This window comes from Lepidothrix coronata, unplaced genomic scaffold, assembly GCF_001604755.1.
Source record: "Lepidothrix coronata isolate B3197 unplaced genomic scaffold, Lepidothrix_coronata-1.0 Scaffold248, whole genome shotgun sequence".
NCBI lineage: Eukaryota > Metazoa > Chordata > Aves > Passeriformes > Pipridae > Lepidothrix > Lepidothrix coronata.
In genome coordinates, this window is record NW_016690428.1 from 348,924 (window position 1) to 376,736 (window position 27,813).

General features: G+C 39.9%; 1 protein-coding gene across 4 annotated transcripts in view; it reads left to right on the forward strand.

Annotated features, from left to right (window-relative positions):
• The window catches only part of LOC108507271 (glypican-5-like), a 412,210-nt gene that overhangs the window by 151,229 nt on the left and 233,168 nt on the right, over window positions 1–27,813 (forward strand). For 3 of the 4 annotated variants that reach the window (XM_017835098.1, XM_017835095.1, XM_017835097.1), the window contains exons 4-6: window positions 10,901–11,031; window positions 15,647–15,706; window positions 16,994–17,119. In XM_017835098.1, coding sequence (XP_017690587.1) covers window positions 10,901–11,031; window positions 15,647–15,706; window positions 16,994–17,119 — 317 coding nt within the window. The remainder of the gene's footprint in view (window positions 1–10,900; window positions 11,032–15,646; window positions 15,707–16,993; window positions 17,120–27,813) is intronic. The other variant, XM_017835096.1, reaches the window with a different exon arrangement.

Sequence of the window (27,813 nt, forward strand, 5' to 3'; positions counted from 1 at the left end):
TCTTTCCTTTTGAAGTGCTTAGAATATGTGTTGAAAAATGGCAGTTTGACTACACTGAATTCCCATTGGTTTTGGGAGTTCTCTTGCCTCTGATTTTTATCTGGTATTTTAGCATGAGGGTTTAAGCCCTCAGTGTGCCATAAGGAAGGGAAGCCCTGAGTGCCTTCTAGAGGTGGGAGACAAAAATGCTGAATCTTAATTTTCTATTGTTGACTTCAACAGGTGTGAGATGAGTCTTTAGTAAAGTACTTAAACACTGAAGAAAGCACAGAGGTTTATAGACACCTGTGTATCTGTTGTTTTCTCCTGGTTTGAGTGCTTGCGTGGTTTGAATCCCTTTCTGAGATGTATTGTGCTGTGATTCAGGATCCACATGTCCAGCAGGAACATCCAGACTTTAAATTCCCTACTCTTAAATCTTTTGGGCAGGAGGATGGTGTTGTTTACCCTTAGGTGACTTACTGGAAGTCACCAAGGAAACAAAACCAATGAATTTCTAGAATTATGGATTGGATGAGGTTGGGAGAGACTTTAGAACATCATCTAGTCAATCCCCCTGCTCAAACAGGGTCACCTAATGCACAGAACTTGGCACAGTATTCTTGGTATGGTCTTGCCAATGCTGAATAGAAGGGAAGATCATAATTTGTCCTAATATAGTCCAGGATATCATTAGCTTTCACCTGTTGGCATGATGCTGGCTCAATTAAAATTTTCTGATACCCAATGCTGTGCCCTTTTGGGACATGTTTTCCATGCAAATTCAAGTTCTGTGCTGAGAATCCTGTTTTTCTGTCAGCTTTCTGTGTGCACTCAGTGGGCTGTAAAGTTCCACATGTGTTCGCTCTGCTGCTTTTTATGTGATATGATGCCTGATGTGCTGCTTTACTGCATGGTTGCTAAATCATGATTGATTCTTGCCAGCACTGCTGGCATGAATTCAGCCTGTTGTCAGAACTGGTAACCCAGATTGGGTCAGTAACTGGCACAAGGTGAATAGTTTGGTGAAATGAGCACAGTCATGGTTGTTGAGGTGGACCTCACTGTTGTCTATACCTCATGTCTCTTGCCTGAGTTTGTTGGTCTCCAAGTCAAGTAAAACTTCACATTGTAAAAGGAGACTTATTTTGAATTATGATGTATTTTTTTAAAGTTAGAATGTTAAGTATTCACTACCCTCCAGCTCAAAAACATCTTGTCCCATTTCCTTCATATTTTTAGGGTTATTTCTTTGAGATTGTACACGAAGTTGGAGAAATCTTAAGTTGAAGGAAGGGCTATTTTTTGTTTGCTCTTGTTGCAGAACTTCATCGGGAATGGGTCAGAGAAGTACATGAATGGATCTCAGAAATTTCAGTGTGACATCAGTGAGGAAATAATTTCTAGGCTTGCAAATAATGGCAATGTTCCTTGGCTAGACATGGAATGGCTTCAAGGGAATCCTTCTGTTGGTTTTGTTTTTAAAAAGCATGGATCAGAAATAAAGTTTGGAATTAAAAAGGCCTGACAACCATAAATGAGGAGTTATGTTTTGGATGCTGTTATAAGCATCTTTATTCCTTGTTTGCAGCTCTGTTTTCATGCTGTTTCTCCTCCCTAACACCAGTTTGCCATAATGGTACCACCTCTGCACTTGAGCACAGCTACGATGAATCCTGCAGAGCAGGCAGTCTAATAAGACAGCTTTTTTGGGACTGCATTTCCTTTATTTATCAATTGGCCCTTGACTCTTAAGTTGACAACAGGGCACACATACTAGGAAATAAATTGTGCTTAATGTCTTGCTAGAAAGGTCTCTGTCCTGGTGGAATTTGAAGGTACAGCCCTAAAGGTCTGATCTGCAATTTGGACTTAAGCTTGCAGATGTACTGTCTTCTCTACTTTCAACTGCAGAAATGCTTAACCTCTAAAACTGCATGACTGGTTTAATAGTCCTGAGTAGATCCACATGAATCAAACACTGCAGTAAATGCTCAAAGCACCCTTGCTTTCACCCCATATAGATGGTCAGTCTGCCTGTGACACGTTTGCAAACCAAAAGCCTGGTGGTGCAAGTGAGGCCCAGTTGAAGTGATGATTCAGGTCCCAGGAGAGGCTGTGGGTTTTCACTCCATGCAGGGTCCCAGCCTCCTTTGGGTGGTGAACCTACCTGAGGCCCTGAGGTAAAGGGGCAGGAAAAAGTGGCTGGTTTGGTACCCACTATAAGCAAAACATCTCTACTGCATTACAAGTGACTTCCTTAGTAGACAGGAAAGAAGTCAGAGAATTTGCTTATAAATGTAATGTACTTGTCCCAATGGGGAAAATGTCTTCTAGATACTTTAAACAAGGTGGCTGCTGCTAATTGTGCTACATAATATTGCTACAGATCTTGATAGTTACTCAGGTCTTCAGTGCCATCTAAATTTGCTTGCGTTCAGAAAAAAGGCACAAGACAACATGTTTATTTTGACAGCAACTGTCAGCAAATCATAATTGTAATGATGTATCTCATGAAAAAAGAAGAATTGAGTGTGTTAACCAGCCTTTTCTAATTATGGCATGTGTTAAATGTAAAATGGAAGGTTATTCTGACTTCTTTGGACGTCTTGACATTGTTATTGGTGTGTTTATTTTATGATTGCAAAAACTTACAGCATTATCTCAGCTAATAGGACAGTGGGAAAGTATAATGGCCATCTGACTTCCTACATATTTTTTTTATGCAACTCTCATGATGTCATTTGGACAAGAAAGTTGTGACATTTTGCCCATCCAACTAAATGCTTGCAGCAATGATGAACAGGAAAAAAAAAAATCTTAGAAGGATTTAAAAGTTTTGCTGAAACTTAGTTTTCCTGCTCTTGTTTATGATTTTTGGCAAATGTTTTCAGGGTTGATTGATCGGTGCTCTTATAAATACATAGAATAGGCAGGAGTTCATGTATCTTAAAATCTGGCTTACATTTGCAGCATTAGCCATCCCTAACAGGGATGCTGTCTTCCCTTATATATATAAATATGTATATATATATATTTAATAACATATATGTTATATAACATATGTAATCATCCCCCTGAACATACCTAGATGTCAGTTTAAAGTAACAGTAGCAGTCTTTCTCAGAGATTTGGAGTAAACTTTTTTCCGTGGAGAATATTTCCTCCATTTGTTTGTCCTGAAACTTGGTTCTTGGGATGTATCTTCCTGCAGAGAAAAGGGAAATTTTGACCTGGAGTCGTCAAACCTGTGAGCCTGAGGACCCTTCTCTTCTTTGTGGACATTCTCCTAGTCCCTTCCCCATCCTGGAGCTTGTCCCCAGCTCATGCAACCCTGCTTTCAAGCACCCTGCAGAGGAATACACGGTGTATAGGAAGACACCCACACTGAATACACAGTGGTTTTGAGAGGCATTTCAAATTGTCTGGGAGCCTCTAGTACAAACAGTTATAATAGATATATTAGTTGCATAATTAGATATCTAAGTAATGGAATATTTTACAGACAACAAATCAGTGTTAGTCATGGAGCAAGCAAAAATCGATCATGTTCTGGATTGCTGTTCCTTGCTTTCTGTTGGATATACTGCGTAATGCCAGCCCCATGAAAACTGCTAAGAAACAATTCTGCTTGCATTATACAGAGCCTGCAGACAAAACACTTCAGTTGAAAGCTGTGTTTAGAAGGGATATCTCAAAAGGCCTGTTAGGATGTTCGTTTTGTTTTTTGGGCTTGTACCTAAATACCTGAGTAGTGATGCCCACCTACGAAAGTGTGTTAAACTGAAAATGAAGCTGAATTGCATGTTCAGGAAATTATGTGACTAAGTTATCCATGGTTCAGGTCTGGATCAGGTTCCTAGTAATTCATTGAAAATTATTATTTGTGCATATATGAAAAATGAGTGTCTGCAGTCAACTTGGCCAGTTATTCACAATCATTCCTGCAGTTCTGGTGCAATTATGATTGCAGTAACTATGTACAGAGGAATGTTAAACTCCAGATGGGTTGGACTAATGGTCTGTCACACCCAGTCGTCTTTGGCAACCCCAAAAGGAGAGGGTGTTAACGGGGAGAAACACTCCCTCTTTCAGTAGCCTGTCTTGTGTGTTGATTGATTATGTCACTGTCATCTTGTGTATTCTTCTGCTGGGCAACTGAAACCAGTGGGACTGTGTTGTGGTGGTGATCAAACTAGGTCTGCATTTAGTGAAAAAGGTCCTGGGAAGAGATCTTGTCTTAGAGAGCTCTTGGGCACCATCAAGAAGTAAGGAACACTGCAACAATGGTGAGGTTAGGTTGAGAGCAGCGTGGCTGATCCGTAGTGCCTGAGGTGAATGTCTTCCAATCTGGCGGAAAGCAAATTGAAGAGTGACGCTCGTTTTTGGACTGAAGGCTTCTCAGGAGATACCTGAGCCTAAGGAAGGATGTTCTTCTCCAGAGTTGCCTGTGCCTGTGGTGGCCTGCCTGAAACATGGGTATGATCCCTGCTGCTGGTCAGTCCCTGCTGGTGGAGGTACCACCCTCCTCACAGGCAGTGCTGGAGCTCTGACTCCACGGGCCAGCGCAAAATGAGCCTGAGTAGCCTGGCTGGCTCCTCATAGTGACACTTGGCCTGCAAGGGCCAAGGAGTGTCCCCGTGGGTCCTGCCAGTGGAGGTGGCAACGCCAGCCCTTAGTGCTGGGAGGGACAGCTGGTGATGGTGGCGGTGCCACCGTTGCAGTGAGAACCAGGCTGTGCCAGGGAGTTCTGCCATCAGGGATCGCTGCAGCGGGATGGTCCATTCTGTGCAGCACTGGCAGACTAGGGGAGCCCTGAAAGGAGAGGAGTGTTTTTCTTTTAATAAATATATGTGTGTGCATATATATATGTGTTTGTCAGATGTGTGATCTTTGCTACTTTTTGTACTTGGTTATTGAACCTTGGTAGAACAAACTGTGAAGGGTTTTTCTTAGTTCCATTTTAAGCTTGCAGTGATAAAAGAAATTCCAGTAATATTTTGATAATTGCTTTCTCTTAAGAATGTGTATAAATAATAAACACATCACAGGCAATACCATTTTGATATACTGTAATTAATTTGAGAAGTGATCAAAAGGAGATTTAAATAAAATCTTTTAATTGATTTTTCTTCTTATGTTATCTTTAAAGTTACCTAATTTTTCTGAGAGCTCTTAAAGTAGCTCACTTGGATTGATTCCCAATGGAATTTTCTTTTCATTCTAGATTATTGTAATTAATTATAAAATTGAGCTTAACCTTTCTAGGTTGTCAATATCTAAGGACAAATGTAACAAAGTCCAGGAAAGATTATTCCTGAATCTTGAGGAGTTTGTGGAGGAGGGGAGCTGTCATTTGACCTGTCAGGTGCTGTTGATATTTTGCTTTGGGTTTATAAATAATTTCCATTTCTCTTTTCAGCTGGGTAAATATATATACAATTTGAACATAAATATTTTGAAAAATCCTAACAAAAGAGACAAAGATATTGACTTATATATGCTTAAAATACTTTAGATGTGGAGATTAGCTGCGAATAGTTTGATATCCTGACCAGTGTATGCAATTTTAAAAGCTAGTGAGAGCTGAAAATATCATTGTAATTTGTGGTGAAAATTTGTTAGATATAAGCTGTGTAAAAATTATTGAAATGCCTGAGATCATGTAAGGTATTTTAGGTTTCTCCAGAAATCCTCAACTACTCTCCCTGTGACAAAACCCTGTGTGTGTGCATTCAGAGGCATATTTGTGGCATGCCCAGGACAGGTTATCTAACTCTTCTTTCTTAATGGCTCTTTCATAAGGCCCCACATTCTCATTTCTCATTATTTGCATTTATAATATGGGAGAAGGCCTTATAGAATTTGTAGCTCTGCACAATTTGACCACTCTGCGTGCCCAGTGCTGGTGCCTGAAAGGATGGAAAAGACGTCTCTTCTGCCACAGACAAAAGACAAAAAGATAAAAAACAATGTGGATTTCCTCATGCCCAAAAATTCCTAACAAAGCACTTACTTTCCCCTTTCATAAACTAATTTCAGGGCTGTTTGCAGAATCCTACTGCTGCTCCACTTTTGGAACACTCATCTTTCTCAGTATATCTAGTAGCCTGGAAACCTGACCTAATTAGTTAAAAAGGAGGAAAGACGAATTGTGGAATAGATGAACAGAATTTTAAAGTAACACTTTTCATAAGGGCATGCAGGAGTACTTCTTGGCTTTGTAATTCCTCAGCTTGAGGCTTTAGAAATATGTAAGAGGAAGTTGATTGCAGCTGTGTAAGTTATTCTATAACTTCTATAACTCCTGTGCTTGCAACCTGTCCCTTTTTGACTCGAAGCTTGTGTGAGCTGGCATCACTATAGAGTAACAGGAGCCCAGTAGTTTGATAAAAATGTCATAAAAATAGGTATCTTAATCTCTTTGTATGTGTGCATTATTTTTCAGCGTATGCCTGTAGTTTCTTGTTGTTTGCTCAGAATGTGAGCTCTTGCTTTTACAGGACTGTTTTATTTCTGGCACATTTGTATCTTGATTCAAAAACTCTACTTCAAAATATTACTGTAATTCAAATCACTTGATTACAACCTAGGTATTTCCAAAAGTGGCAGACAATACTCAGAGCCTTATTTTTTATGGATTTAAATTCTGTGGCTGAATTCTTTGATGTCTAAGTGTCAAGTCTGACAGAAGTTTTTTCTGCCCCTGAGGAATTCATAATACTGCTCTCCTTGGAGGAATCTCTAATATCTAGTAAGGGTCAACTTCTCTAACTGCCAGTTTTCAAAAGATTTGTAGGAAATTAATTTACATTAAACTATTCAGTAGGTCCAAGATGAGAGAGAGGAGAATGCTCCCCTCCCAAGTAAAAGCCAACATATTCCTGTAGGAAAGTGAACTAGTAATCCCAGAGTTTGTTTATGTATTGCTGAACTCTGCTACCAGCAAAATGCTGGTAATAGGAAACATATTCCATAAGAGAGAGAATATTTAACCTAGGGCAAAATTGGAGGTTATTTGCTCTCTTCTAGTGATCTTACTCTGTCTTTATTGCCTCTTCATTGAGGGCAAGATTCTGTTCAATAAAATATAGAGTGGCAATGAGAAATGAGCCCTAGTTTGCATTTATCTAATGTACTCTTACTGATCTCTTGAGCGTTGGAAATGAGCATTTTGCAACAATATTCTCAACTTTTGTTGATGGCTTTGTGAACATAAAATGTTCGGTTTCTTGTGCCATCAGTAATCAAGTGACGAGGGCATGTCCGACGCAGAGGATATGAGATCTGGTGAACGTGCAAGTCTGAAAACTCCCACCTGATTTCCCTATAACTCAGTGATTTTGCTTCCCTCACTTCAAGCTCGGCAGTTGGAACCAGAAAAATGCAGTTCTGGTTGAAAATGCCCATGTAGCAGGTGTGGTGTGGGTACAGCTGAGCTGGAATTGGGGCTGAAGGGGGTCGTTTGTCAGAGCTGTTCACCCCACACCAGGTTAGAGATCAGGGGAGCAGAAGTCTGCAGGAAAACTTGTCAGCATTTTGATAACTCAAAGCCCAGTCACTAGAAAAATCTTATATTTTAAAATACTAAGCTTCCCATTACGAAATCAATGAAAATTACTGTTTTAAACTAGTGAAAAGGTCTCCTGCTTTGAAAAGCTAAGATTCGCTTGGTATCCAGAAGGGCATGACATTTTTCCAATGTTTGATTGTATTTGGTATATTAAATATGACCTCAGTGTTTAAGGTTAGTTGAGCTGTAATAGTTCAGAAAGATTTGGGGTGAGAATTTTTCAATTTGTTTTGTTAAGCCTCTGTAATAATTGTAAATAGTCATTCTTTCAAATAACAAATAGTAAGAGGTCAGATAATCCATATATATATATGACTCCATATTTCATTACCAACAAAAGTTCACGGCAGAAAAAATGTAGCTATGGTTAGGTGGATATTTCAGAGGAATCATTGGTGTATAAGTAAAAAAAGCTTTAATGGGAAGAAAAATGTATGGAATTATGAAACATGATTGATAATTCAGAAGACAACAAGGTATGAGCAGTTTTTAGCTGTAGATGTTCCCTGTTAGAAGACAGACTTGCTTAAATATCGTGGAGGAAACAAGAGGGATGACCTTAGTCGTGTTTTTATTGATGAGGGATGATTTTCTGGCAGTTTGTAGATTGGCAGACTTATTTTTAAGTTTAAAAATCACAGAAATGGGCTCAGTCATTGTTTACATTAATTCCTGATTATTCTGAGTACTAGAACTTGAATTCAGCAATGGAGCTTAAAAATTTCAGTCACGATTTTTAGCAGCACTATTTTTCCTCTGGGTCGTGAGACTTGATTGATGAGCTCCAAGTTAAACTGATAGTGCAGTTTTCTGGTGCCCTTAGGATGGGAGGGAAAAACTCTCTGTGTTCCCTACTGTTGTTAAAACACAGGTAATTTGTGGCAGTAGATTCCAGATGTTGCAGTTCCAGAAAGCACCTTTTTTTTTTCTGGCATGCCTTATGCTTTTCAATTTATACAACATTAACTCATTTTTCATAAATGTCCTAGCTGGAAGTTTAAGATAGTTTTCTGTACCTAAGTGTTCTCATTCATGCCATCAACTTTGTGACTGCCAAAACGAGCTAATAAAATTCAGCCTTTTCTGTTGTTTTATTTTGCAGAAAAATACTCAATTTGGTGAGTTGTGAAAATTAATCTACATGAAAAAAAATATTTAAACAGTCAGGTTTCTGTTTAATTAATTAAAAATCTGCAGCCTGGGGCTGTGGGAACTGCCCAGCCCCTTGTGGCCCAGGAGGGACCAGCCTGGGGAGCTGAACTGAGAAGAGGGGCACTGCAAGGCCTGTGTGACAAAAAAGTGTGAATGCTATTTGTCTTTTCATTTATCAAATTATTTTTAATAAGGAGTAGGACTAGTTAAATTTTTCCATGGAGAAATTGTTTTCTTTAAAATGCTGTGGTTTTGTTTGATATGCAGGAAACTGTTATTACTGCTTAAAAGGAAAACCATAGGTTTGGCATGTAAAATACTGAGACCTGTGCAATTTAAAAAGTAATTTTATTTCTGTAGTATCAAAATACAAATCAAAACAAAATTAGTGTTTTCATTTGGATGTTTTAACTTCACGACAGAAATGATGACTTAAATATCTTTGAAACTTCTCTCAGGAAAAACAAAAAACCTGGGAGTTCTTCATCACTTATGTGTATGAGAACCGCATTGCTTTCCCAAACCACTCTGGTGTTAGTTGGTTAAAACTGTCTTAAGTCCACAGTGACAAGGTTTGAGGTGTATGTAGTTTGAAGACATGAACTTTAGTGACATAATGTAATCTAAGATGTTTTTTGCAGAAACCTACAGTGGGAATTTGGGTCTGTGTTGCTGTAGGAGACCTGGGAAGCCTGAGGCATAGGGGAGAAAGCCTCCTGTGCAGGAATGTGGTCCAGCTGTGTTATACCCTCTGTCCAGCTCTAAAGGGTTCAAAAGGCTTTTTTGTTTAATATTTTCATTTGCATAGAGTGTGGGTTTTTTTCTTCTCAGAAGTTTAGAAGGGACTGAAGTAGACTATTTTATTTCACAGAGTTGTATTTTAAACCAGTGCTGTGCTAGTCCCTGGTGAGACCAGAACAATATACACAATGCGTGGTGTTGAGTGAGGCATCTGGCTGCTGGAGATATGTCAGGATTAATCCAGTATGTTCCCATTCAATTGCTACAGTTTTAGGTTCTTCTCAGCATATTATACTGGACCAGGCTATAACTCATACAACATTGACTGTCATGCCCGTACCGCTTCCAACTTTTCACATTCCATTGGCCTGTTTTTTTGGAGGAAGATGCCTTAGCTTTACATAGCAGTAGTTTTCCTGGAGGAAACTAGCTAAGGCAGAGAAAATTGTCCTGTACTTGTGCTGACATATGTATCATAGTGGTGCAAAGGGACTGAGAAAATTATTTGAAGCCCTCTGTGGTCTGAAATGTTCAGCAGATGGGAAGCTGTGACTCAGTAAGGGTTCTAGAGATGCAGGAAAGTGCACAGATCAGCAAGAATCCATTTTGCCCTGGTTATAATGGAAAACTGAAGAAGGGATACCAAATACAGGGTTATGTGGGATGATGGATTCTGTGTGATTCGGGTCTCTGGTAGTACCATGCCCACAGAAGGATTTCCATTGTAGTCTTTTCATGTTTGCTTGAGGATTTAAGTGTAGGTGAAAACATTACAGACCACTCATATGTGGCTTAGAAAGGGAAGACAGTCATCCCACTATTGTCACTTAAAGCTGTTACAGCAAATAAATATGTCTGGATGCATGAGCAAGTGTCAGATCCACCGTATCCTTTATCCAGTGCATAAAGGATAGACATAGGTTTGCTTTCTGCTGGACTAGTATTAAATCCCTAATGAGGGGCTTCAGGAAGGGCAATGAGGGCAAATGGCAGAGTGATGTTACAATATCTGGTTAAAGACTGGAAGAATTGCTTGTCTTCTGATTACAGGCCACTTCAAATATAAGATAGACTCTACTCTCTATATATGGGGCAGATGTCCCACCAAAATCCTTGTAGCTTCAAACTCCAGGTGTGTTTCTAAATAAATAAATAGAAGTTTGGTTTGCCAACACTTCCATCAGTCACTACTTCAGCCTGTTTCCAAGTGTCCTATATCCAGTAGCCACTGACAAATCCATGATTGATGACTGTCTGGTGTCTTGTTATTTGCTTGTTCTTGTGCAGGGAACTAGTTTCCAGGTCTCCTGGAAAGAAAAATCCTTTCTATCCTTTCTTTCTCTCACCCAGACAACTTCTCTTGCAATAACATAGACCATAAGGAACAAGGAGACTTTTGGGCAATTGTAAATCAGCCTCTCCATTCACACCCCATTTTCCCTTCCTTTCATACAGGTTGATAAAGTGTGTGGGCAGCCCAGACAACAAGAAGGGAACTTGTCCTCAGCCAATATAGTGCCAGTGAAGGAAGTGACTGAAGCCCAGACGTTCGTGATGGCTCATGCCAACCTGAACAATAAAAGAAGGTAACCCCGAGCTACAGTTGCTTTGAAACAAACTCTCTGCCTCCCAGTTTGTGCTATTGGTTCCTTGCACTGTAATTTTCAAACCAGAGCCATGGCTCTGTCACCTTGTCTGTGTGTGCTCTCCAACCATTGCCATCATGGATATTCATAGGGATGATTTTGTGGTGTTATATTGTGGGTCTCTCCAAGAAAAGCTTTTCACAGGCCAGACTTGATATCGTCGCTTAACACCAAGGTGTTCATTATTTCCAGAAACTTTCAGTGAAAGTTTCTCTTCACCAAAGTCTGAGGAAACCAATTTCCGCAGTTGAGTCTAAACTACTTAAAATACAACTGCCCAGATCTTCAGGGACTTGAGCTTATCCAGGGACAGAAGTGTGAGGGAAGAAGGAGTGAAAGATTCACTGCCCTGACACCAAATCAGTCCAGTCGGTCCCTGATTTCACTGTACTGGGGAGGAGTAGTAAGATCCCTTGGAATGTCCTTGATTTGGTACATAGCAGAGAAAGAGCTGGAACATTTGTTTGGGCTTGTTGTGTCCGTCTTGGTTTCTGTTGAGACAGTAGACAGCTGAACTACAGACACTGGCCCAGGCAAGAGTATCCCTGCTCTCAGATCTCCTAAGTTTTTCTTTCACTTTACCTCATGTAGCTCCTGAATTGGTTTTCTGTAAATTGTAAGTGGAAAGGGAGGGATGACTTTGCAATCTCACTCATGATACATGAGTGGATAGCAGAGCTAACTGTCATAAAATCAAAGTGACCTCTTTCTGGCTAACATATTGTCCTCTGTAACAGCAGTATTGAGCTGGAACAACTACAGCCAAGTGAATGGAATCCTGCTGGGCTTACACCTCTATCCAGGAACAGTGTCTAATCTGCCCAGGGAGTCCATGTGTATCTCTGTATGTTGGATAAATGGATGATAGACAGCAATATTAAAATTTCCATTGCCTGGATTCTGGACTTTGAGTTGTGAAGATGAGATTTTTATCCATTTCTACTTTAATTCTCATCTTAGCTCGCATGAATGGAACAAACACTGCTTTAAAAGATAAAAGTAATAGCAGCAGGGCAAGTTTTTTGTGTGATAGTGGTAATTTTATCCCTCTGTAATTTAAAACCCAAACCTAACAGTTTATGCTACTGGTTGGAGCTAATCCATTTTTACCAAGCAAATCAGAGAAAAGAGCATTAAAGAAATTATATCAATCAATTCAGCAGTAAAAATCCGAGGAACAGTTGTAGTACAATTTATAAAGCACACTTTTAAAAACACAGAGCCCTAGACCATCTTCTGTGTAGCTCATGGACTTCACTGGGACTCGAACACTAGCAACCAAAAAGGCAGAATTGCCAACCTATCAACAGGTGACCTTTATGTCTTTCATGGCATGACAGCCATTCTTTCTCACCTGAGGATCTGCTCCCTCCCCTTCCCGACCATATAGAATTATTTGGATAGTGACCTTTTAAACTGTAAGACTTGTAGATGGAAAAGAAAATAAACTAATGCACTGTAAATTAGACAATTTTCCAAAATTGGTCTGCACACTGAAAATTAATTTATCAAAAAAATCTAAACTAAGGCCATGCTTACATAATTAGCATGAAAAATTGCTGAAATACAGTGTTGATAGGTATTGTGGGGAGCCTGTGCACTAAAAATGAATGATGGAACCATGCCATAAATAGTGAGAAGTGGAAAAATTGAAAATATTCTCCACAACATCCTATAAAACACATGGCCTGAAGCTTGTACTTTGCTTCTTGGAAACAATTGTGAAACCATAAATAGAGTGAAAGATGCAGTGATTGGCAGCATCACTGTGTTGTTCATTCTCTATCATTTAATCCCATATGATATCAATAAAAAGCAATTTAAGGTAATAAAATATTATAATACATGGGTGAAGTCATTCCTGTAGTGGGTTATATAGAATGCACTTAGAGTGACAGAGAACTGATACGGGGGGACCAGATTATGAGAGTAATTACGTGAATCTTTTTAGATGCTATTGTTTGTGCTGATTTTAAGAAATGAAGAGCAACAATGTCAGCTGTCTGTCAGTTGAGGTACAAGGTCACACAGGGAACTGGTTCTGCTGAATCTGTCTGTCAGTCTATATAATAGACATCCCTCCAAATGATCCTTAATTCAAGGGGAAAATGGAACATGACTCCAGCCTTTTAAAAAAAGGAAAGAAAAAGAGAAGGAATGAGCCAGCACTCTCCAAATAGACACAAAAGCCATGGCTCATGCCCTTAATGTGTCAAAATGTTCCTGAACTCAAAGAGAACTCAACTGGTTGGCACGTCTGTGGGAGAAACCAGAGTCACGTGGCCTCTCATCTCCCCTATAGAACCTGGTCAGAGATGCCCTTAAAAACCCAGTGCCAGACAGCTTATACCTACAGATGGATATTTGCTCCAAAGCTAATGAGTCTTTGCCAGGCCAGTTATGAAATCAAACTCCTTTTCCAAAGAATTTGAGAAGCCTGGTTTCAGCAGCTCAGCAGAGCCAGGGCTGCTCATGCAGCTGAGAAGTGAGATTGTTCAATGACATCTCTTGGCCTGATGTCATTCCTGGGGGAAGGTGTTTCGGGTCTGGCCGCAGCCAGCCCTCCTCACCCTCTGCTGTCTGCACATGGAGGTCCTGCATAGTCCCTGAGGGCACAGACCAACTGGATCCTCTTTTGCAGTAGTTGAACCCTTTTCTTCTCCTCTTACTCTCGTGGGTTCCTGGAACATTTCCCATCTCTCTTTATTTTATTCTGCATTCCATTCCTACATATTTTTTTGTTACGCATCACTGAGTGTCAGGGACAATAGTGAAAGAAGGTGAAACTTGAATAAATGATGCATGGTCTTGTTGGAAACCTTTTCCTCTGATTAATCTGGAAAGCATCAAATTGATTGTAATTATTTTTTTTGCACTACACAGTGGTATTCAGGGATTAAGTGAAACTGGCAGCGTTATTGCTGCAGTCATTTTTTAATGTGGAGGTTACTATAACATGTAATAGAGATGACAAGAAAATTGAAACCATATGATGGTACAGGGAATGTAAATGGCATGTACAGAATCTCAGTGAGTAAATTGGAATGTTATTGCTGAGTTCAGCACAAAGAACTGTTCTGGTCAGGGTCCAGTCTCCTAGCAAAGTTGAATACCTGCCTTTTAGCGTCTCTGCTCCATGAAGCATTTCAAACCACTAAACACAGACTGGTTACAAAGCTGTGTATATAATAGGTTACATTTAATGAAGAACTGTAATTCATTAGGTCCCTAGTTGGAGGAAGCAAGCTTTGTAATTGTGTTTTGCTGTGAATTTACAGATCTTTTATACATCTTAAAATAAACAACTTAGGAGTTTCTTTGGGAATATTTGAAGTCGATGGTATCTATTTTATTTAAAATTAAGTATCTATTGGGTCAGACATCACATGATTTTATTAAAATTTGAGTAATAAAGTGCTAGTACAAAACAGATTATTAATGTCAGATGCACATTAATGTCTGGACAAGGCAGAGGTTTCAGCTGGCCCAGATTTTCCCTGTTACCAAATCTCATTTTGTTTTATGAGTGGCTGTGTTGGAATCGCTGCCTCCGTGATGGAAGGTGCCACTCACCTGATGATCAGGGCAGGTCCCTCCTCTCCTGTGGCCACCCCTGCTATGAGCTCTCAGAAAGTGTGAGGGCAAAGCTGCATCCTCTGGGTGTCCTGAGGCTGCTGAAAGTGGTCACTCTGTCCAGTAAGAGTGAAGTGGGTTCGGTGTGGAACTAGTTTGGAGGCACTCATTGCTCCAGCTCTGGCCATTGCGTTACACAGGAGAGCACAGGTGTGAGAGCAGGCTGAGCTATCAAACCATCTCAGTGGAAAATTACATCATGATGTTAATGCTGGATGCAATGTCTAATGTTAATTAAGGGACCTCAGTTTATTGGTGCCACAAAATACTTTTACACGAAATAATTGCCTGGGTTATTTCCACAGTTCTTCCTCCAGTATAACCCTGAAACCTGTATCTCCTGTTTTGCAAAGCTGGGTGTTTGTAAATGGCAAATCTGACCAGAAGAGAACAGCAAAAAAATATCTGTACTTACACATTTATTAACAGGCAGTAAATTGCTTGTCGTATCAGAACGTGAATGCTGCACATTTATGTCTCTCTTCCCTTGGTTCTCATTCTAAACTGCCATTATTTTCTTGTACAACTCCATGTATTTGCAGTTCTTCCGTTTGGTATCAGTTATGGTTAATTTAAGTACTGCTGAATTTATTTTCAGCTTTCTGCTGTGTGCTCTGCATTTGTAATTGTGCTTGTATTTGAAAATGATGGGGACAAAAAATCTTGGTTGCAATTTTCCCCCCCTCCCCAATATTGCATTGACATTTTTGATGGTATCTATATTTTGGAAAATCTCATGACAGTTTTTCTCCTTATTTATTTTCTTTTATTATCCTGTGCATGTGCTTGATGACTTTTCTTTCAAATAATTTTTACTTTTCTCTTTTGTTTCTCATTTCTTTTCTTCATTTGCCTGAATTCCTGCTTCTCCCCTACTCCCCAACTCTCCTGATTGATGCTAATTCTCCCCGGCCTATTCCAGTTCTCTGCCTCTGAAAGCTTCAAAGAATGACAAATCAAGAAGTTTGAAAAAAATCTCTCGGTAAGAATGAAAACAAGGTGACATCCTTTGTTGTCTCTCCAGTTAGTTCATCTCCAGCTGTAACCTAGTAGTTGGCACACTTTTGATTGCTGCTTTTATACTGTGGGGTGCTGGGAAACTGTACATTTTCTACCCTACTGAGTTTAGTTTTACACTGATGAAACGTAAATATTTTTACTCAGAAAGATTGAAAGTTGGACACAGAATTCTCTGTTTGCTAAGATGCTACTTTGAAATGTCAGAGCCTCACTCTGCTGAGAATGCAAAGGAGTTTAAACTTCTTGGGGTGAGCTGGGTAAGACAAGCTTTAGACTGTCAAAAGGTGCTGTTTTTCTCCTTCAAAGAAAACGCCAGTTTAGCACCCATAAAATCTTTAGCATCTGTGTTGCCTTTCAGAACTGATACTCTCAGGCTGTTCTGTCAAGTAAGCAGCCTTCGGGCTGGGCCTGGCTTTCCTGCGTTAATACTTAGAGCTTGTATTTGTAAGTTGGTAGTCAAGAGGTTGAAATGCTGATTCCCTCATAATAAGCCCAAAAATTCCTGCTTTTTTCTTTGCTTAAAATAACAGCTTTCCTGCTCTGTTATTTTCTTTGGAGTGTGTGACAGTTAATTTATCTAGACCGGCATTTCATCCCACAAGATAAATGGGATGGTTGAACACTTGAAAAAGTATAAAGATAGCTTTGGGGAGAGAAGACCACTGCCTAAACCGTATAGGAATAGATATTTAGCAGCGGACTTTGACATTGTTTAAAACACTTGTTTCTCCTAAAGGAATGATAAATCCTGACAGGTTTTGTGCCAAGCTTCATCCAGCCATATCCCCAGGCACGTCTTCAGTGCAGTGTCCCCTTATGGCCTGCCAGGCTGAAACATTGGAAACCAAAATGAGTCCTTTGGCCTTCCCAGTGGGAAGTTCTGAGACAAGCAGATAGCTCTGTGATAGCTCAGTTTGTGTCCTGCATCTTGTTCTCCCTATCTTTAATGTCTCATACCAAACAGAAGCTTCTAAAGCGATGGAGGAGGGTAATTTCTCATTCTGAAATACTCTCAATTGAGATGGGTTAACAGAATGTGTTTAAACCACCCTTTGTGTGTGTAATTATGCCTGTTAACACTGGACTAAATCAGTTTGGATGATAAATAGGGGTAGAAATACACTAGAAATAGAAATCCATTCAGATTACTTAAATTCTAAAGTCTTAACCTTGTGGAGGGTTTAGTTGACAGGGGCTTAAATGCTGAGTTTCCTGTTGTGTTGTTAAATATGTTCCTCCTGCGTTACAGAGAGTTCATCAGTTACATGAAGCGATCCCGCACCTTTTATGCCTCTATAGCAGAACGTCTGTGCGATGGAGACCTGGTCATGAGGGACAGCTCAACCTGCTGGAATGGAGAGGATGTTGTGGAAAGGTAAAGTTACAAGTTAAAGTTTGCTGTAATTATGGAAAAAGAGACTTCGTATCCTTCTGATGGTTCAGCAGCAGCATTCTACTTTGGCAGCTAATTTTTTCCCCCCTCTGTTTTTTATCAGGGTCTTTGCCATCACCCTTTGGACTCTACACTTTCTTTCCATGAGCTAAACTTCTTGCTGTCTTGCTTTTACTCTGTATAACATGAGGCAACATCACCCTGAGGAGAGAACAAGATGTTTTAAGCTCAACTATATCTTTATTATCATTGTCAACGTATATATCAGTTTTTGCAGTGAGAGCTTGTTGAAAGTGTACCAGTGAATGTTCTCCAAAAACTTCTTTTTGTCAAAAAAAGAGATGTTCCATGGGATTGTTGTTGGTTTTCATGATGTTTCTTTTTGAAGTGTGTTTTGTGGTCGGTAGCAGTTATAAAAGGTGGAGTTCTAGCATTCTGTGTTCTTACTTAAAAACAGTTGTCATGCTTGTAAATTGTTTTGTAGGAACTTACAGAATAATTCCAATATGGAACAGAGAGAGATGTGACAATTATGTCTGTCTCATTAAATGGAGTTCTGACTCCCACACAGCTCTGCTTAGTTTTCTCATGTGTAAATAACTTCAGCTTAATTACATCTGAGGTATTTGAAGATAAATGTATGTCTAACACATCCAAAGATAACTTTTAAGTTTAATGTTTCACTGTATATTGTCATTATAAATTATTTGTAAAGCATATGTCTGAAGATTTTGGCAACAATGTAGTATTCTAAATATTTACATGATTGTAATACTGATGGAGGTTTTTACTGTAAAAGTAGTGGAGAGGAAACAGGAGGAATATCAGTGTTTCCACTTCAGAATGCCTTTTGCTGGTGACGTGTTGCTGGATCCACAGTTAACTTTTAGAACAAGCAGATTTCTGGCCAAAAGAAAAACAAAAAAAGCCAAGCAAGCAAAAATAAACATTTTCTGTGTCAACTCTCTGAACAAAAAAGTTAATAAAATGTTACGTTTAATTTTTATCCTACTTTGTTAAAAAAACCAAACAAGCCACTTAAATTCCTGATATACATGTTTTAGAAAGGCATTAAGGGGAAAGCTGTTGTTATTGTCCTTTGCCCGTCTGTAACTTTCCCAGAGTGGGAAACACGTGGAAAAGATTCAGGTTTGAAAGCGACAGGAAGGCTGGGAAAAGTAGCAGGGAAAAGACTAACAAGATTCCTCATATTTTGAATTAAAAAGCAAAAACAAAGGAAAGAAAAACACCAACAAACAATCTACCCCCAAAGATGACAGCAGCAAAAAACCCAACCCCACCACCAAACTCTAAATGTCTGTCGTTAACACATTAAATAGGCTAAGTGGAAAATAAAAGGTTAGATTCATGTGTTAAATCAGAAATATATAAAATACCATATAATAATATATAAATATTATACACTTATATACTCTCTTACAGTATTGACTGCCTTAAAAGGAGGAGACTTTCTGGGCAGCCTGCACTGCCAGCAGTGCTACACAGCAGCACAGACAGGGCTCTGCTTGCTGGCAGACTTTGCTCCTTTCATCATCTGTTTTATAGGCTGGACCTGTCACAGTTCTCCCCGCATGGGACATAAACCTGTCCTGGTGATGCCTGAAGATGCATTTCTCTTTGCTCTTTCTCCTTTCCCAGGACACCAGAGCGTTAAATATCAGCAGTAGTAAACAACTGAGCTCAAAATAGAGCCTTATTATTAACTGTGTAGCAGAAAATAGATCACCCCAATTAATTTGGTGGATCTGCTGTGAACCTGAGTTTAAGGTTGCTCAGGCTGTGGAGCTGGTAAAAGCTGCAGTTCCTGTTTCCTTGATACTTCTTGCATTTCAAAATGCTGTTTGAAAGCTGAGCATTATATCAGCTGTGTGCTGATTGGCACACAAGCTCTTTAGGAAGAACAAACTTGACCTTCAAAACCAAATTGACACACAAATGCAGCCTGAAGCAAAATGAAATGAGGATCCTGCATTCAATCAGTAGAGAGGGCACCTGAGGTCTGTGAAAGGGTCTGATAAACAGAATTGGGTCTTTTTATTTTATTATAGTTCTTTGGATTGGGTTTTATTGTGTTTAAATCATTGCACAAAAATTTTGAGCTGCCAGTTAAATACATCATAAAAAGAGTCAGGTTTCCACTGGCTTGAGAATATGCTTCTGGCCTGCTCTTCAGATGAACAGGAAAACATGCCTTTGCTAGGAATCCTCTAGTGTCAGTTCAGGACAACATTAGAATTACTTGCACCAGGAGTACTGCCTTTCTCTTCATTGCTCTTTTGAGCAGCTTGTTCTTGGAGCAAGACTTGATATAAGAAAGAGTCTGTCAGGATAATGAATAGTCTCAGTATACAAAAATGCTCAGAAAAAATGAGGCTGGAGCAGTAGAACTGGAAAACCATTTTGAAAAGTGAAGCAAGCTTGGAGAAATTTCTGTGCTGGAACCTTTTTTTCCTGCCGGTGATGATTGTCTCAATACCATATCAGGAGAGGAGACTGCAGGGGAAGTTGATGGCATTAACCATTATGTGCTGCCAGGACTAGACACCATTCATCTGAGAAATCTAGAAGGCCTAAAGGGTTAAATTTTTCATTGTGATACTGTATTTTCTTTAGAACTGCTCCAACATTAGAGGCTGGGAAGATGGGAAACGTGAAGACATCATTGTCTTTTTAGCAAAATAAGGATTTTGTAGAGGTGTGGACGGTAAACTTTGTACATGACAGTAAAATCTATAGAAACTATAAGCAGATGAACACGGTAGGGAAATGAATCTAAATGTTGAGAGCCTTTAGAAAGTGATAATGAGCATGTAGACAGGTAGATTGTGGTGTTCTGCTTGAATTTCTGATAGATATTTCATATCCTTCACAAGAGACTGGTAGAATAGATGGTCATGGCGTGGTGTTCTTGATACAGGCATGTGGTGTCTGCAGTTCTGCTGTGCCCTAGGCTTGGAAAGATAGAGCACAACCACAAATGTACAGAAGGAGAAACGAGGAGGAGGATCAGGGGCATGAACTGCATCCTGTATGTGTAATGGCAGGCACTCCAGCCTGGTGCAGAAAAGATAGAAGAGGAATATGTGGCCTATAAAAATCATGTGTGCTGTGGAGATACCCAGTAGGGATTTCCTGTTTGTTCTCTCTTTCATTACAAGAACACAGGACATTGTTAATTAGTGACAGCTTGAAAGCAGAAGTAGATATATATTCCTTTGCTAAACTTCTGGTTAAGCTGTGAAACTTCTTGCCTCAGGATGTTTGGGTGTTCAAAAAAAATGGATGAATTAACAAGCAAATTCAGCCCATAGAATAACAAGTTGTATAACTAACTGTCTGGGCAGATATGAGGCAACGAGGTGCCACATCCATATCTCTCTCTCTAAGGCAAAAAGGCAAAAGATTTCCTCTAGTCACTCTTAGCCACTTGCTCCCATGGCCTTCTCTTCTGTAGAGACTGAACTGCAGGAGCCTTCTTCTCCTCAGTAATACCTCTTCACCTAAATGAAATGCTGGCATTGAATGAGTTTCTCCATTCTGCCTGGCCACAGTAGCCAAACAGGATTTGCTGTCTCAGCCTTATAAATGGCAGATTAGTACAATACAGCATCCAAGGACATTCCCCAAAGCTCATATGGAGATTTTCTGTTGTATGCAAAACGTGAATTTCCCTTTAGAACTCCTTTTTAATGAAATTTGGATTTTTGTGAAGTCTTAGTTGGACTAGAGCGTTCTTCTCAGAGACTGCTCTTTCTCCTGCTGGAAAAGGCAGAAGGAGATTTGGACTTGCTGGCAAGCTTTTGGAGTGTGTCTCTCTACAACAAATGGGCAATCCTGATTTGGAAATAGCACTTTTGGGGATCAGTGGGTTGTGAGTACTAATTAAAGTTAGATAATCATTCAGTCTTTCCATCTCTGCCTGCCTACTTGTCTCTTGTAGTTTCTGTTTCCAGAGGGATGAAACAAATAATAAACAGACGGTGATCTGCACATGGAAGAGTTACGATATGATGAGTGTAGCCATGGTAGCCAACTCTGGGCACTGCTCACTCTCTCCCACTCTTTGGCCAGGGCTGTGCCATTAGTTCTCATGAAGAGGCTGATTGCAATCTGAAGACTATCAACTGCAGCGCCACTGCTTGGGCTTTGGGGCTGGAGTGTGGAAGTTGCTCGGGAATGTTTGGTAACCTCAGCACTTGAGGTGTTAGTGGCAGCCTCCTCCTTGGTGTGTCTGGACCTTACCCTGAAGCAGCAGCGATGGTGCAGCACTGCCCTGCATTTCCTGAGCTCTGCTAAAGGTGCATTCTCAGGGCAGCTGCAGAAGATTTGTTCTCCAGTTATTGTCACATAAATGGTCATATGCCTTCAGCAAGACTGTTCAGGACTCCTGTCACAAGCAATGTGTCAGGATCTCAGGATTTTTGAAAGTTGAGGGGTCTGCCTGTGACCTGTGTTGGAGTGCAGCTGGCTGGGTGTGGGGACTGTTCCACAGAGGAACACACACTAAAATCTCCTCTGTCACTCCTACAGGAAGTGTTGTCATTTTATAAATTGAAATTTAGAGGCTGACAGATGCTACTGAGAATTCTGAGAGTGCTGCTGCCATTTCAAATATCCTTTTAAGCAATGAGTACTTGCAGTTACTTTGATCTACTCTAAAATGCACACCATTGCTATTGTGGTGTTGCAGGAAGCAAAAACCAGCTTGGAGTAGCTAAATGTAAGCTGGTAATGAAGAAGAAAGTGAAGTGGTGGGTGCTTGGGATCAGTGCAATAAAACCCTATTTGTTCAGGTGCTGTAACGCGCTTTTAGGCTGCATCTCCAGTGCACAATAGGCACTGATCTTCAGAGAAAGGGATCCGGTGCTGATATCCCAATGCTGCACTTATCTGTGCTTGTTACCTGGGAGAAAGGCCTGCCCCCCACCTTACCACAAACTCCTTTCAGGTGGTTGTAGAGAGCGATAAGGTCTCCCTGGAGCCTCCTTTTCTCCAGGCTAAACAACCCCAGCTCCCTCAGCTGCTCCTCATCCGACTCCTGCTCTGGGGATTTTCCTGGGGACTGCACACCTCTGTCATCCTTGATGTGCATCCTTAGTTTCTTTAAGAAAGAATCTGGTTCTGGGATGGCTCTGCAATATAAACTGGAATGTGAGAAATGGTGACACTCACTTTTAATTGAAAAGTATAAACCTGATGCTGACATGCTAATGTAGACACACCCTGTGGTCACCTGAATACTTTCATTTGAAGTTTGGGATCTGAAACTTGAACTGCTTCAAGTAGTAAGCACTTAAAGGCTGTAATTCATGTGTATATAAAGAAGGTGGTTAAAAAATTTTACTAGTGACAATTTTGGTAGCGCACTGCCCTTTAACAGTGAGGTGCTGTAGTGCTTCAGAGCTCTCAGACTGGGCTGGCTCACAGGTTTGCTGAGGAATTCTGAGCCAGCTGCTCGTGCTGGATGTTTTGACACCCAGTGAGATCCCAGCAGGTGTGGCTGCAGATCCTAACCCAAATCCAGGCTCTTGCTGCTTCTACTGCTGTCTTTGCTGTTTACAAAAAGCCCCAACTCTCTTTAGAACAGGGTCAACCTTCAAGTTGACTATGAAAAGGAAAGCTTTCAAAAGTTTGGCAAATTCTTCCTTGGAAGAAGCAAATCTGAATCATGGCCACGCTGTGCAGCAACTTTAGACAGCTTTTCTGAGGGAAGGATCACGACATTTTAGATCAGTGAGACGTTTCACAAGTTACAGTTGCACTGCAAATACGTGGTTTGTTTCAGGAGTTATTGCTGCTCCTGTGGAATGGGTTCAGAGTTTCTGTAGGATTAGGAGGTTAAAAAAAAGTATGTTATTCTTTATTTTTATATTTTTCAGAGTGATAGGATTGCCATCTGCTTCAGAGATTTTTCTTTCTCCAGGCTTCTCTTCATATCACTTGATTATTTTTTGCACCTTAAGCCAGAGTAAGATCAATTTACAGGACTTTGGGCAAGCCAGTAGTACTGGCAGAGTACTTTTGTAAACTTGTGAGTTATACATGTGAAATGAAGAGCAGATTTACTAGGTTGCACATGTTGATGTTGAAATGCGCCAACAAATCTAAAACAGTTCTGCATCCTGTTGTATTTTTAGCAGTCTGAATTCAAACACCAGGTTGAGGATCCACCACGGGTTTTGATGGAATGAATCTCTGGCAAAACAGAGCCCCTGCAGTGGTGGTTGTGGGCTGCTGATCTGTACTGTGGCTGTGTGAAATGGCTAAGTGAGGGCATGAAGAAATTGTGTCAAGGAGAAATGAATGTCGCTGGGATTTTTTTTGTTTGTTTGTTTTTTGTTTGCCATAGTCATCAAAATATTCTGAAAGTAAGTGAAATGCTGCCTTAAATCCTGGTGGTTATTCAGTGTTTCATCATGTTCTGACTAAATGTAATTCAGGAATATTTCAGTAATATTTCTCAGACCACTCTTTCCTCTTTGAAAATAAAAGGGTGTGTTCCTGAAAAAAACAGAATTAGGAAGTCCATGTGTAAAAGAGCAATGACTTACTTCAGACCAAAATAACTATTATGTTAATTGGGGTTGGATTAGATGATCTCTGGATGTCCCTTCCAACCCTAACAATTCTGTACTTGTATTTAAATGGGTTATCTGTTAAGTCTGTGCTATTCCACGAACGTTTAAAGCTGTTTCTAAAGTTTTCCATCCACCACAGAAAGTGGCAGTTTTAGATTATAAATTAGAGGACAAATAAACCTGAAAAGCTTATTCCCCTTCCAGTTTTTGCATGTACGACTCCGTTTTGAACACTGAGCCACCTGTTTCTGCGGTCAGGTCCTTATTGTTTGATTTCTCAGAATACTTTTGAGAAAAGCTATCTTCTGTACTTGATTTTTTTTTTTTTTTCAGGTAAGACAAGTACTGAAATATAGTTACAAATGTGACTGAGTTGTGTCCTCATGACTTTGAAACCTTGGCTGTTCTGCAGCCCAGTTTCACCATCTCGAGTATTCACATTTTTAAAACTGAAAAACACAATGAAATTCTCTTCCTGTTGCTGAAAATCCACAGCGTCAGGAGAACTATGAAATTATGACCGTATGCAAAATGTTTTCAAATATGAAAAACTGGAAAAGGAGAGAAAGAGAGGAGGAATTATTCTCCCTGTTGTTAAGGTGGTTCTTTCCTCAGCTAAAGCAAATAAAGAATTTTTGGACACTTCCCTGATTGGTCCCATCAAATTTCTGTGAACTAACATAATTATTTTTAGTCTTAACTAAATATTTGTTCATAAATGTAATATCTATAAGCAGGAATTAGAACTAGCATTACAAATAACAGCTTTAAGTGTGCTTTAAGCCACTGTATTATTTGTTTTTTGTTGTTTTTCTGTCTGCCCTGTTTCTCATCTGTCCCACTTAATGATTGTTGAGCTATAGCCATATCTAACTTGGATCCTACATAGGAATGTTGTATCAGAAGATCAAACTTAGCTTTATTTGGATTGAGGAAAGAAAAACCTTTGTGAAAATCAGTTTAGGGAGTTTTGTCTTTGCTGCCTCTCCGAAATCCTGAGTTTCCAAATGAAATGGTCTTTCTGTTAATGCCAGTGAGCTTGATCTGAAATATTCTTCATGGTGGTAGAAGGAGAAAAATTCTGCTGGTCAGACACAGCATTCCATTGCACAGGTACAGATATCATCATTTCAGGTGGATCTTTTCAGATGTGTGTGGGTGGATTTTATGTGGAATGGTCACAGACTTTGCAGTTGGTATGGCATAAACATTTGAGATGTGGTAAAACCTTTATTCTGATTTCTCCAAATCTGCCATGGTTTTGTAGTGCTGTGAGGAGTTAAGAGGGAGTAAATCCATGGTCCTGTCACTGAATTGTACAGGTTTCACATGGAATACCCTGATTTGGTGGGGGGTAGAGGAGGAGATTATTTTACAGCAGCTGCTTTTCCAGTTGGAGGCACTTTCTCAGGAAGCTTCAAGTGTAACATTTTAGGGTTGAAAGCCTGCATGGAAAAGTGGTTTTTAAACCAGGTTACTAGGAACAGAAGAGAAGGATGTTTTGTAACACCCAGTAGAAGCTCACATTTTTTTCCTTCCTTCTCTCCTTAACTTGTTTTTCTTGGAACTTTGCATGAAGTGGAGGGATTAGGGGACACCTGTCCACAGGCTTGAACAGATCATGTCACTGTTGTTAGACTCTAAGGGCCTGTGCAAGCTGGCTAACGAAGGAAGTGCCAAATCACAGTGACTTCCTTTTCGCAAAATGTTTTCCCTTAGAGGCTTTCAGTTTTTATGAATTTAGCACTTTCATTGTCCTCTTTCTCATGTCCTTAGGCTTTAGCAAGCAGCCCTTTGGATATGGAAAACAGAGATAATCATTCAGCCTTAGCATGCTTAAAAAGTGTTTAACTTCTGTTGTTCTTGTGCCATCAGTCTAAGCAATTTCTAGAGGTACACTCATTACTGTAAGTTGCAAATTACTATCCATATTTTTTTCCTGGATTTTGCAGTTTTTAGGGTGTTTTCTAGTACTTATGTTTTTTTGGAGTTAGTTGGGTTTGGGTTTTTTTTGTCAGTTTTCTTTGGTTGTTTTTTAAATTTTAAATCCCGTGGGATAAACCAAATACACGCTGTCAGAAGTGACTGTTTAAGACATAAATTTACCTGAGTTTACCCTTCTGAATGATGCAGAGCTCTGACAGGCTTTGAATGTCAGATTTTGTCCTTCTCTCAGGATGCTTGAGGGTGAGGGCTAAAGTTCATTGCCATGAAAGCATGTAAATGTTAATAAAGCTGCTAATTACCTCCTGCATTGGTCTCTTCCCTGCTTTTGAAGGCAAATCAATTAACAGCAGCAAAGGGTAGCACTGGGTCCTTCTCTCCAGTTCACTTTTCTCAAATGGGATAATAAATCCTGTGGGTTTTGTCATTGAAAATTAGACATTTTGCAGAAGTGAAGACAGAGGGGTTTCATAGAAACTCTTAACCTTTCTGTTACAAACATACACACTTGATCTGTTCTGCAAAATATGTTCATGAATTTGGTCAGATTCAGATGCGACAGTGCGAGGCCACGGTGCATGAAGGAAAGAGGGGGAACTGTGGGGAAATCAGTCAGGAAGTGTAGATAGGGGGTATGTGGAGGTCAGCTGTGTGTGAGAAGAGGGGAGGAAATGGGAGTAGTCCAGAGAGGCTGGAAAGAACAGCTGAGGGTGCTGAGCTGACTGGAGAAATCTTTGCTGAGATACCCTGGTCTAGAGCTCCTGGCATCGGTCAGTAAAGCCTGAGCCCTGCCACAAAGATCAGCAGCATAGAGGCTTTATTCACTTCTATGGAATACTCTGGATTTCTGCTTGATTGATGTGAAGGAAGTTTCTGGAATTAGAGCTTTGGGATTGGTCATAAAGAAGGATGGGAAAGCCAATATGTTTGATGTGCCGATTCTCTTCTCCTCTGCTTTATTTGGGCACATTTTCAAATTGCAGTGTAATACCTGAAACTCTTGAAGGCCACATTTACAGCAAACTAACAAGCACCAGTGCTTGGCAGACTCTTCTAATAGTTGTGAGGTGCATTGAGACACACAGCAACCTGCATTATTTTGCTTTTGCAAGCTGAGAGACTTCACCAATGATGGAAAGAAGCAATGATATTTTAAACACAGAGTGTGATGCACATAATGAGATTAGAACTGTTCTTATCCCCAATTATTAACCTGTAGTACTTAGTTAAAAATATGTATGCTGTAAGTAGTTCCACCACAAAGGGCTGTAGTAGGTTTTAAAAGATGCTCACAGAGGAAAATCTATTTAACTAGGAAAACATAGCAATATAAGGAAATGAATGCCTCAGTAGGGATATAATATCTGTCCTTCTTATTTCTAATAGGAATAAATGGAATTTTAGTTCAGTTTTAGAGAGGATTTCTTAAAAGAAATGTCAGGCAACTTTCAGTTAGGAAAAGAAAATTTGGTCTAAGTGAATTGGTAATATATGGTGAAAGTGCAGCTTTTTGATAGCATTTCACCAGTACTATCAAACAGAAAAAGAATTGGTTAGTATTGGATGTTCTGTGTGTACATGACCCATGTGAAGTGATTTGTTATGAAAAGGAAGCACACAAATTCAACCAAGAAGCTCTGAGTTATTATGCCAGATAATAATGCCTAGATGGCTTTTCTCCTCCGGGTTCAGAGAGGGCAGCACAGTAAGCTGATACTAATTGAAGGAATTACTATGTAGTACCAGAAAGGATGTTACGGATATACCTCCCAGGGGGTTATGGGAATATACAGATGTACAAAGGAATGTCTTCTGTGGTGATTTGAAATCAGTGCCACGTAGGATCCTGTGGCTACATTACTCTTCTGCTTCTAGTTCTGCCTCTATGAAAAAAACCATGAGCTGTTTAATCTACAGTGACATGGGCGAGTGGAGAAGACTCATGTTACAGTGCCATTAAAGAGTTAGCAGAGAGCCCCTTGTCCCTATTTGTTTGATGACAGTCTTACTCTAACTAAAACAGAGTGGGGAAAAATGGCATTGGAAAATCTGCTCCCTCATTGTAAAACTGTTCCTAACGAGGCTTAGTGCTCTAAACATTTTTGAACACGTGGACAGCAGGAAGTGGCGACT